At 43.1% G+C, this 11,929-nt stretch overlaps 1 protein-coding gene across 5 annotated transcripts in view; it reads left to right on the top strand.

Moving 5' to 3' along the window:
• The first annotated feature begins 985 nt into the window (after window positions 1-985).
• BTF3L4 (basic transcription factor 3 like 4) overlaps window positions 986-11,929 on the top strand; it is a 31,504-nt gene continuing 20,560 nt past the window's right edge. For 3 of the 5 annotated variants that reach the window (XM_005543379.5, XM_005543378.5, XM_074006776.1), the window contains exons 1-3: window positions 986-1,051; window positions 4,508-4,574; window positions 9,480-9,593. In XM_005543379.5, the coding sequence (XP_005543436.1) occupies window positions 4,521-4,574; window positions 9,480-9,593 (168 nt within the window). In that variant the 5' untranslated portion in view covers window positions 986-1,051; window positions 4,508-4,520. The remainder of the gene's footprint in view (window positions 1,052-4,507; window positions 4,575-9,479; window positions 9,594-11,929) is intronic. The other 2 variants (XM_065522573.2, XM_074006777.1) reach the window with 1 other exon arrangement.

Here is an 11,929-nt window from a genome sequence, read left to right as displayed (position 1 = left end):
TGTTCTCGAGCGCGAGTTGCTTTCCATGGATTCTGGGTGTCCAGGTCCCGGGACGGAGCGGGAAAATGTGGGCCAAGATAGTAAGGGCGGGAGAGAGGTTCGGGAGAACCGTTGCTGCTCGCGTTCGCCACCAGTCCAGCCCCTCCCCCCAAGAACCGCTCCACTTCCTAGTCAAACGCAAATTATTGATTCGTGAGGTCAGTCGCTCCCAACAGTGGGCGAATTGCCCACTGGCCTCGGATTCTCCTTCCCCCTCCACAAATAAAGACTGGACGACTGGATTTCATTGTTAGGTTCCTGCCAGGGTCTCCGAGGAGACCTGGCAAGCCTGTTCTGCGGTGCGTGGGCTCGTGCCGTGCAGGCATGCACTTCCCCGCTGGAGAAGCTCTGTACCTTATTTTTCCTTGCAACCGCAAATCTTCTACTCAGGGATGATGCAACCAACTGATGCAAGCTCCGAGAAAACCAAACTTGGGGCCTCTTATTGCAAAACTGACTTAGGTGGACTTAGGACACCAGGACAGAAGTCACTGCAGGCTAAAGTGTAAAGCTTCTGGTTATTTTTCTTGTAGGTTGAGGATTTCTTCCCAATTTTTCCCCTCCGCTGTATAACAGGTGAAAATGTCCGGTCTTTTTCTTCCTGGTACTAGTTGAGTCCTAAAGTCCGTACTTAATGCATAGCGAAAAAGCAACCTAACAAAAGTACACACCCAAACAAAAACATACCGACCGCCCTTTTATTAGGTTCCTTAAAATTGTAGGCAGGGACACAATGGAACGCTCGGGAGACTGCAAGCCCCAGGATGCTGCGCGGCCACCTGCACCTGCCGCCACTAGCACTAGAGGGATGCGCAAAGTAGGCAGGGCGTCGGAGTTCAGATGTGCGCTCCCGGGATAGGCTGCCCCGGAGAGGGAGAGGCGGGGTCGGGTGTGTCACGTGGACCTGCTCCCGCCGCCGCTGCCGCCGCCGCCGTCGTCTTTCTCTGTCTCGGCTGAGGCAGCCATCTTGCTGTTGCCGCGTGCTGTTGTTGGAGGACCCTCCCTGCTTCAGGTGAGACCCCCGGCGGTCCCGCCACTCCACGGCCATAGGCCGCTGCGCACGGTCTCCCCCCGCCCTCTCCTTTCGACACCCGCCAACCGCTCAGGCTGCCACTTCCGCCGTGGTGCGGCGAGCGGGGGCGGAGGCGGCTGGCTTGGCCTGTCGGTTACCGGCGGCGCAGCTGGGGGTCGGCACCTGTGGGAAGGTCCCCAGCACCACCGCCCCCTGTGGGAGCGAGCGGGCCCGCGCTGTTGCCGCCGAGATCCCGTCCCAGGAGGCGGGTAGACGCCCCTCCTCTGTCCCATTACTCCTCATTCACAACAGCAATGTTGTGTGCTTTGGTCTTTATACATGCTCTCTGTTGTCATCTCATTTGATGCTCCCAGCCTACAGATAGGGACGCTGAGGTTACCACTTCCCGCCCTCAAGTCCAGGGAACCGAACTCAGTTGCAGCGCTCTTCACCTTGTAATGGCAATGTTTGTTTACAAGTCGGCGTCCCTTGCCTATCTTGATAACCCCCTCTGCCTGCTGACTGACCGACAGGCTGAGTGTTGCACAGCTAGTGAATGGCGGTTTCAACTTCCGTTCCCACGTTCTTGCAGTTTACCATAGTTATCCCCTCGGGAGTGGTAACAATAGTTACCAGTAACTGTGTATCTTCTGTGAACCATTCCCTGTGGTTGATAATGTTTTAACCCTCAAAACAACCCTGTGAAGTACGTGGTGTTATACTTTTGCAAATGCAGGAGGAAAACAAGTTCAGAGAAGAAAAATACCTTTCCCAAGTGGTAGAACCTTGGTCTTTCTGATTCCAAAGCCTGCGCTCGTCTTAGAGAAACCCTGCATAATAAAAAGTCAGGACTCAAGGTTGCAATTATTTTTATCTCTGTGTAAACATGATGTATGTGAAAGTGCCTACCACAATGCTTCTAACTTAGGCACTTAATAAATATAGATAAACCTGTTTACACCCTTTCTTGAGTCCTTGAGAACAGTGCTAAAAGATCCTGGGATCCCCAAGGAAGAACTCATTAATCATGTGGCTTTAGGAAGTTACTTCTCCCCTTTGGGCCTAGGAAGGGACTTCTCCCTTCTGGGCCCTCATTTCCTAATCTATTAAGATGGGAGGGAGGGAACTGTTTTGTTTGTAATTTACACTTTGCTGCTGCTAGCAGGTGTTGAGATGACATCACAGACAGGAATGGGTGCAATAAAGTAAAGGTTGATTGAGAACAGGGAATTAAACTAGGTGATCTTGGAGGTCTACTCCAGATTCTGAGCTTGACATCTCATAGACAGTCCAGTCCTCTTTCTTTCTTGAATTCCACACACCACAACTTGCTAAGAAACAAAAGACCACTCTTCTTCCTCCCCTACTGCCTTGAGCTCTCAGTCTACCTAAAATCCTTTTTCTCTGAGATACTCCTTAGGAACAAAATTTCTCAATTCTGTTGTCCTGACCACCTGGAATGGAATCTGTTCTTTCATCTATACCTGATTTGAAGAGTGAATTTTGTTCTTGCTTTTATTTCAAACAAGTCAAGACTTTGTCTTGGCATCCCAACCTCTGTCTCTTCTCTTGGGAATTGTTAATTCAAAATGCAAAAGAATTCCAAAGGGTTTACCCAGTATCTAGGTCTAATGTTTTTCCTTAGCCCCCCTTTTTTTTTTTGCAATAAATTCCTTAGGCTCTTTGTTAGTTCACTACACTCTCATGGCCACATTCCTTTGGGAAAAGTGAATGTTGATCGTTTTCTGTGGATATTTGAGCATAGGAATTGGGATTTCAGTCATCAAATTTAAGTCCGTGGCAGAGCTAAGATTGGCACACAGTTAAGACTTCTTGTTTTGAACTCTAAACACACTTCCTCCTATAAAAGTGTTTTTAGCTGCTTCAGCATTGTGATACAGTGCTGAGCAGAGTGAAGAATCATAAATTCTAAATATTATTTGGGATCTGGACATTAGCCTTAAAGAAGAGATATATACAGGTTAGTGCCTAAGTACAGTGTCAAAGTACAAAGTGGTTAGTAATTATATAGTCTTCGATGCTCCTTTATTAATCTCTCAAATGAAGCAAACAGTATCTTTTTCATGGGAATGATGACTATACAGGGTTTAGAGAATTGGCCAAGGAAGGTTTGATAACAGCCTAGTCCTTTATTCCCTCCTCCACATCTCAGTAATGATTTGTTGATCCACAGAACAAGTAAAACAAGACTTTTATTTTGGTGGTTTTTTTTTTTTTTTTTTTTTTTTTTTTTGAGATGGAGTTTCACTCTTGTTGCTCAGGCTGGAGTGCAATGGCACAATCTCGGCTCACCACAACCTCCACCTCCCGAGTTCAAGCGATTCTCCTGCCTCAGCCTCCCGAGTAGCTGGGATTACAGGCATATGCCACCATGCCTGGCTAATTCTGTATTTTTAGTAGAGACAGGGTTTCTCCATGTTGGTCGGGCTGGTCTCGAACTCCCGACCTCAGGTGATCCACCCACCTCGGCCTACCAAAGTGCTGGGATTATAGGCGTGAGCCACCATGCCAGGCCTTGATTGGCTTTTCTTTGTTTATGTAATGTGGAATGTTATGACCCATTATAAACTTAAAAATATTTTTTTCTTAGTGGGAATTCACTGACCAGACTAGATTCATGATGTTAGAATCTTCAAAATCAAGATTACCTTTAAAAAGCTTGTTTTAGGAGTCTCCTCTCCCCCCCAACATTTATTACTGTAGCAAAGATATGTTTTTGTTAAATTGTGCAATGAAGCATTTTACCCTGTAGGCAAGAATATCTTGACAAGTATAACATACTGTATCAGTGCAGGGTATTGAATGAACTCTGGAGAATGCTGCAGAAGCACCAAACGTCTGAAAACCTGGTTCTCTTTCCCCATTATTAACATACCATCTGACCTTGAATAGAGGATGTGACTACTTGATATCTTGACAGCTAGACAGCCTTTTGTTGAATTTCTTCTTTGTTCAGCTTTTTTTTCCTTTTATCATCTTTATGGTTTATAAGAAATACAGAATGTGATTTGGGAGGGAAAAAAATCTACTTGAAGATTTTGCTAATAACATTTGGTAACAGCTCTCTGCTGTAAAAATCTTTGGGGGAAAAAGCTGGCTTGCCTACAGAGATTTCATAATTGATTAGGCTTAACTGAATGCCAAAGGATTGAATCATGTTTTAAGGAGGGATCTTTGAATAGGTGACTTTGAATCCCATTCTATTTTATTTGTATATTTGATTCCCTCATGGTAATTTAATTTTGATTTTTAAAAATACCTGGTTTATGAAGCTAGAACAAGTTATTAATGTTTATTAAGAATATAGACAGTATTAACATGGTCATGGTGTTGATGCATACTACAAGCTCAGTGAACCAGAAGGTACTGTTGCATAAACAGTTTGTTGATTTCGGTAAAAGAGTGACTTTAACAAATCTATTTTTCCCCCCCTAGATTTACCAACAGCATGAATCAAGAAAAGTTAGCCAAACTTCAGGCTCAGGTCCGGATAGGGGGCAAGGTGAGTGTGGCATAAGAAAAACTGATAGGAGAATGTATGTAACCAGATAGTGTTATTATTTCAGATTTGTGGTCATTGAAAATCTAAAATCTTTTCAATAATCAAGATCAAACCACATTCGAATTTGAAAATAACTTGTCTGGATCTAAAATAGGTAACTAGAACACTCTTCTCTCTGATGATGCAATGGAAATAGCCACATTTGTTTGAATCCTAACTCTTAACATCTGCTAGTTATATGATGTGAACAAGTTATCCAACCTTGTTAAGCTTCCACTGTCTTACCTGCAAAATAGAAATAATCCTACATAAGGTATTTAAAGATTAGGGTAATATTTATAAAACACCTAACATGGTGTCTAGCACAGAGTAGATGCTTAATAAATGATAGCTGTTATGGTTAGACTCACTTCCAGGGCGTAGCAGATGTTAGGGTTACTTCATCTTGACTGGATATTACCTACTTGTACAGAGGTTTAGCTGGAGATGCTTAAGTTGATTATATATTTTGTTCATTGCTAGGTTTTCCTCACAGATTCTTACCTGTTCTTCCATGTTGGTGAATATGAATGTGAGCTTTCTTATTCCCTGTACTTTTTAAAGCCTAAGGAAGAGCTAGTTGTGAACAACAAAAGTCTTTGATTCTCTTCAGCTGTGGCACCAGGCTCAAGGAGAATATTCTACCCATATCTCTGCCCAGTACAATCTTTGCAAAAGGGAAAGAAAGAATAGTACTTACCTCAGACCTGAAATGGTAGGCAGGACACTGCTTTTTGTAGTGGGTCCCAGTATGTCATTTACACGGACAATAACCACAGCTTCTGGGGATGAGCACAAGGGAAGGGAAGAAGAGCCAGTACTTTCTCCTTCTTCCACAGTGATACAGTTATATGAGTCTGGAGTTAGATTAACACAGTCATGTAACAACAGTAGTCACATTGTACCATCAAGTGTGATGTGATGTGCCAATGCAAAAACTAGGGATAGTCAAGAACCATATAATATACCTAGAAGAGCGAGCTTGATGTAGCACATGGCCATTATGTATTTTAAAACTGTGGTTGGTACATTCAATTTAGCTATTGTATATTGAGCACCTACTATGTACCAGGCACATAGAAGATAAACAAGATCACAACTCTGCTTGGGAGAGAGATGCTCACAATTATAATGGAGAATAGTGAGTGTTATGATGAAGTACCAGGTGCTCTTGCCTAGAGGAGACAAGAAAGTCGTTACTGAGCTCTTATTTAAAGGATAAACAAGAATTTATCACTAGACAGAAAGGTAATGGCTGGCAGAAATGTAATGGACAGTGGCTCACACCTGTAATCCCAGCACTTTGAGGGGCTGAGGTGGGTGGATCACTTGAGGTCAGGAGTTCAAGACCAGCTAGCCAACATGGTAAAACCCTGTCTCTACTAAAAGTACAAAAATTAGCCAGGTGTGGCAGAGCACGCCTGTAGTCCCAGCTACTCAGGAGGCTGGGGTAGGAGAATCACTTGAACCCGGGAGGTGGAAGTTGCAGTGAGCCAAGATCGCACCACTGCACTCCAGCCTGGGCAACAGAGCAAGACTCCATCTCAGAAAAAAAAAAAAAAAAAAGAGGGTTCATGGAGGTAGAGTAAAAAGGGTTGTTATTTCCATACTTGCAAAGGCACATACGGTGCTAAGATAACACGGTACTTAGTGGAATGGCTTGCTTTAATTTGGTACAGCTATTCTTTTTTTTTTTTTTTTTTTTTTTTTGAGAAGGAGTTTCGGTCTTGTTGCCCAGGCTGGAGTGCAATGGCACGATCTCGGCTCACTGCAACCTCTGCTTTCAGGTTCAAGCGATTCTCCTGCTGCAGCCTCCCAAGTAGCTGGATTACAGGCATGCGCCACCATGCCCAGCTGAATTTTTGTATTTTTAGTAGAGATAGAGATGGGGTGTCTTCATGTTGGTCAGGATGATCTTGAACTCCTGACCGCAGGTGATCTGCCCGTCTTGGCCTCCCAAAATGCTGGGATTACAGGTGTGAGCCACTGCGCTCAGACCTTTTGTTTGTTTGTTTTTGAGACGGAGTCTCTGTTGCCCAGGCTGGAGTGCAGTGGCGCAATCTCAGCTCACTGCAAGCTCTGCCTCTCAGCTTCACGCCATTCTCCTACCTCAGCCTCCATATAGGTGCCCGCCACCACGCCCAGCTAATTTTTTGTATTTTTTTTTAGTAGAGACAGGGTTTCACTGTGTTAGCCAGGATGGTCTCAGTCTCCTGACTTCGTGATCCGCCTGCCTCGGCCTTTTTTTTTTTTTTTTTTTTTTTTTTTCGAGATGGGGTCTTGCTCTATCACCCAGGCTGGAGTTCAGTGGTGTGATCTTGGCTCACTGCAACCTCCGCCTCCTGGGTTCAAGCGATTCTCCTGCCTCAGCCTCCTGAGTAGATGGGATTACAGGCATGTGCTACTACTCCTGGCTAATTTTTGTATTTTTAGTAGAGACGGGGTTTCACCATGTTGGTCAGGCTGGTCTCAAACTCCTGACCTTCTGGTCTGCCCGCCTCGGCTTCCCAAAGTGCTAGGATTACAGGCGTGAGCCACCGCGCCTGGCCGGTACAGCTATTCTTTAGAGTATGTAATGGATAGAGAATGGCAGGAAATGAAATGACCAGGTTTTTGGGATTCCATCATACTTTTATATGCCATACCAAGGAGCTTGGAGTTTTATCCTGTAGGCAGTGGGCAGCTATTAAAGGATTTTAAGAAGGAAATGACTGCCATTTTAGAAACGTAACTGCTGGAGTTGTGGAAAACGGAACGAAATGGAAGTTTGGCATGTAGGAGAACAGTTGAGAGGCTATTGCTATAGTATAAGGCAGCAGTCCCCAATCTTTTTGGCACCAGGGACTGGTTTCATGGAAGACAGTTTTTCCACGGATGGGGGGATGATGGTTTTGGGATAAAGCTGTGGCACCTCAGGTCATCAGGCATTAGTTAGATTCTCATAAGGAGTGCGCAACCTAGATTCCTGGCATTCACAGTTCACAACAGGGTTCTCGCTCCTGTGAGAATCTAATGCTGCCGCTGATCTAACTGGTGGTGGAGCTCAAGCAGTAATGCTCGCTCATACCCCCCGCCCCACCTCCTGCTGTGCTGCCGTGTTCCTAACAGGTCACAGACTGGTACCGGTCAGTGGCCTGGCGGTTGGGGACCTCTATTATATGGGATACAAATTTAGGAGTTGGAATTGACACAATTTAGTGACTGATGGGATATGGGGGGTGAAGGGCATGCAGAAGAATCTAGGATAACCCACAGATTCATGATTTTAGAGACTTGAGTATATGGTGGTACCACCAGCTACAAAAGTTAGGAAATACAGAAAGAATAGATTGGTAGACTGATAAGCTTTAAGACATGTTGAATTTGAGGTACCTGAGGATCATTCGAGTTGAGGTATTCACCAAGCAATTGAGCTATCCCTGAGTCAGGAATGCTTCACAAGTGAGTGCCTATGTAAATAGTCCTTCAGCAACTAGATTTCAAGGCATCCTCTGCCGTCACATCTCTCCTCCACTCCCACCAGAATTGCTGAGACTGAAGCCCCTACCTTCCCTCTATAAGGCTGATTCCCTGAGTACTACTATAGGAGCTGCCCAGAGATTGTAACCACTATTCCATTCTCCTTACTCCTACCAGTTTTAGAAATATTTCACCCTCAAGACTTAATAAACTGATCCAGGAATTTAATCCATTATTTTAAATAGTATTTCAATGGAAAAATGTATTTAGAGTTTCAAAGTATCAATTTAGAAATGAACTTTTTCTTTCTCAGTAACTAGCATAATTTTCAACCTGTTTGCTCAGGCCAAGATTCTAAGCATCATCCAAATGCCCTTTTTTTCTCGTATCCCACATGCAATCCATCAGCAAAGTCATGTGGTCTCTTGTGAGAATCTAACCCCTCACCATCTTCACTGCCATATTCCTCATCTTTTGCCAGGGTGGCTACAGGAGCCTGCTGACTGGTCTCATTATAATCCATTTTCCACATAGCAACTTCAGTCATAAATAATCAGATCAAGTCACTCCCATGCTTGAAACCTTTCAATGGCTTCCCATTGCAATCAGAATGAAATCTAGCTCCTGCCCATGGCATTCTAGGCTACATAATCTGGTCCTTGCCTATCTTTCTGATTTCATACTCCTCCTCCGTTCCCATTGTTCACTCTACTCTAGCCATACTGGCCCATTTTCTCTCTTCTAGAAAGGACAAGTTCAACCTTGTTTCATTCTGCTTGGAACATTCTTGCCCTAGTTATGGGTCTCAATTCTTATGTTACCTCTTCAGAGAGGGCTTTCCTAGACTTTCTAATAAAGTAGTGCTGTACTCCCACTTAGTCATTCTTCCTGTGCTCTAGTTTTGTTTTTTTTCTTAATAGTACTTAATCCCATTTGAAATTGTCTAATTTGTTTATTTATTGATTTTTTTTCCTCCTACTGTAATGTAGGTATTAATTTTCAGTTATGTCCTAATTCCCCAAATTTCAGAATATCTTTAGACTATTGGCAGGGGGTGGTAGTTACTATAAGAAATGATAATGTTTTAAAATTGTTATAAAGTACTTAAATTGTCTTGAAGTTATACATTATGTTTTATTAGCAAACGGTATCTTGTGTTGAAATGATAAAGGCTGGATATTAGATAAGAATAATTCAACCCGAGAAAGCTGATAAGGAAAAAAAAGAACTGGCTAGAGCTGACCTTTAAAAATCTGCATTAGGCTGACAGTCACAACCTCTGAGCAGTCTTATAATATTAATCATTATTTTTTATGTGGGTTTTAGTTAGATTATTGTGATATATAAGATGTGATTGCAGTTGCCAGATGCCAGGCATGCTAACACTTCTGTTTGGTTATTTTTCAGGGTACAGCTCGCAGAAAGAAGAAGGTGGTACACAGAACAGCCACAGCTGATGACAAAAAGCTTCAGAGTTCTCTAAAAAAACTGGCTGTGAATAATATAGCTGGTATTGAAGAGGTATGATCACTTTGCAAGTTGTTAAATTATGTGGGCACATGCACAAATAATTGTCTAGACCTTTCAGATGTAAAATATCAGCTTAGAAAAATCTTTGATATTGTCACTGATGTCTTTGAAGGACTGTGGCACTTTGATCTTTGTATGAAATTAAATGATGCTCAAAAAAATAATTTTAGTAGACAGTGAAGGATTTTCATACTTTTCAGGCTCAAGATATTTGCATATATGACAAAATTATGTAACTGCTTTTGATTATTAATATAAAATATGTCTCCAATAATATAGAAATAAACCCCAACATTTCTTCAGATGAGATAGACTTTTTTTTTTTTTTTTTTTTTGAGATGGAGTTTTGCTCTGTCACCCAGGCTGGAGTGCAGTGGCATGATCTTGGCTCACTGCAACCTCCTCCTCCCAGGTTCAAATGATTCTCCTGCCTCTGCCTCTCGAGTAGCTGGGACTACAGGTGCGTGCCACCATGCCTGGCTGATTTTTGTAATTTTAGTAGAAATGGGGTTTCACCATGCTGGCCAGGCTGGTCCCAAACTCCTGACCTCGTGATCCGCCCGCCTCAGCCTCCCAAAGTGCTGGGATTACAGGCGTGAACCACCGCGCCTGGCCAGACTTTTTTTATTATTTAAGATTTTGGACTCATGGCTCAATAGCGGTAGACTTTTTTACCCTACTGCACCTTTATATTCTACAGAGTCTCATTAGTTACTGCCTCAGCCAAAAGGCTTTAGCAATAGCTTTACATGGGTTAGATTTCTTAGTAAAACTGTTTCAAAAATTGTTTAAAATGTGTAAGTCAGCTGGGTGCAGTGGCTCACTCCTGTAATCCCAACACTTTGGGAGGCCAAGGCAGGCGGATGGCCTGAGGTCAGGAGTTCAAGACTAGCCTGGCCAACATGGTGAAACCCCATCTCTACTAAAAATACAAAAATTAGTTAGGTGTGGTGGCGCACACCTGTAATCCCAGCTACTCGGGAGGCTGAGGCAAGAGAATCACTTGAACCCATGAAGCAGAGGTTGTGGTGAGCCAAGATTGTGCCATTGCACTCCAGCCTGGGTGACAGAGTGAGCATCCGTCTCAAAAAAAAAAAAAAATTGTCAGTTTATTGTATTTTGATGACACTATTTTTCTCAAATGTGAGACCAAAGATTAATGTCATTCCAAAAGATGCTTAATAAATAACAACAACTACTACTTGGGATTTTACCACCTAGATTCACTTCTGCCTGATGATTCCATTTGTTTTTTTGTTTTTTAAGACAGAATCTCACTCTCTCCCAGACTGGAGTGCAGTGGCATGATCTCTGCTCACTGCAACCTCCGCCTTCTGGACTCAAGCAACTCTCCTGCCTCAGTCTCCCGAGTAGCTGGGATTACAGGTGCCCACCACCACGCCCAGCTAATTTTTTTTTTTGTATTTTTAGTAGAGACAGTGTTTCACTATGTTGGCCAGGCTGGTTTCAAACTCCTGACCTCAAATGATCTGCCCACGTTGGCCTCCCAAAGTGCTCGGATTACGGGTGTGAGCCACCGCACCCAGCCAATTCCATCTGTGATAGTAACCAAAGTTTATGCTTTCACTGCCATAAGTTAAATTTAATCGTTACTGTGTGTGGTACTACCTCACAATTTTAAATAGATGACTAGTGTACATGTGCTATAAAACATGCATCAGAAATAATGTGGAGGTAGGGGCTAGGCACGGTTGCTCACACTTGTAATCCCAGCACTTTGGGAGACCAAGGCGGGCAGATCTTCTGAGGTCAGGAGTTTGAGACCAGCCTGGCCAACATGGTGAGATCTGTCTCTACTAAATATACAAAAATTAGCCAGGCATAGTAGTGCGCGCCTGTAATCCCAGCTATTTGGGAGGCTGAGGCAGGAGAATGGCTTGAACCCAGGAGGCAGAGGTTGCAGTGAGTAGAGATCATGTGAGACTCTGTCTCAAAAAAAAAAAAAGAAAGAAACAGTGTGGAGGTAGGGATCATTAATAAAGAAATGGCAAAGAAAAGGTAGTGGAATGGCAAAATGCCACATGTTCCGTCCACCTTGCATATATAAATGAATAAAATTAACACATCATTTAAATCTGTTTTGTACGTTGAAAATCAGTGTACTGATAAAATAGTAGAAAATGTAAGCCACATGCGTACTTTTCCTTTCAGCTTGATGTGACTGTGCCTTCTTACTCCTAGATACAGATTAGAGCTTCATTTGTAAGACTTGAAATTATATTTAGACATTATTTTTTTTGAGTTATTGAAAGCTTTTATATATTTTGACGGACCTGAAATATTTTTAGAGAGACCATTCTCTCAAT

This window comes from Macaca fascicularis, chromosome 1 (genome assembly GCF_037993035.2).
Source record: "Macaca fascicularis isolate 582-1 chromosome 1, T2T-MFA8v1.1".
Lineage (NCBI taxonomy): Eukaryota > Metazoa > Chordata > Mammalia > Primates > Cercopithecidae > Macaca > Macaca fascicularis.
Note: the sequence above shows the minus strand (reverse complement) of the source record. Positions and strands in the feature narration are given on the sequence as shown.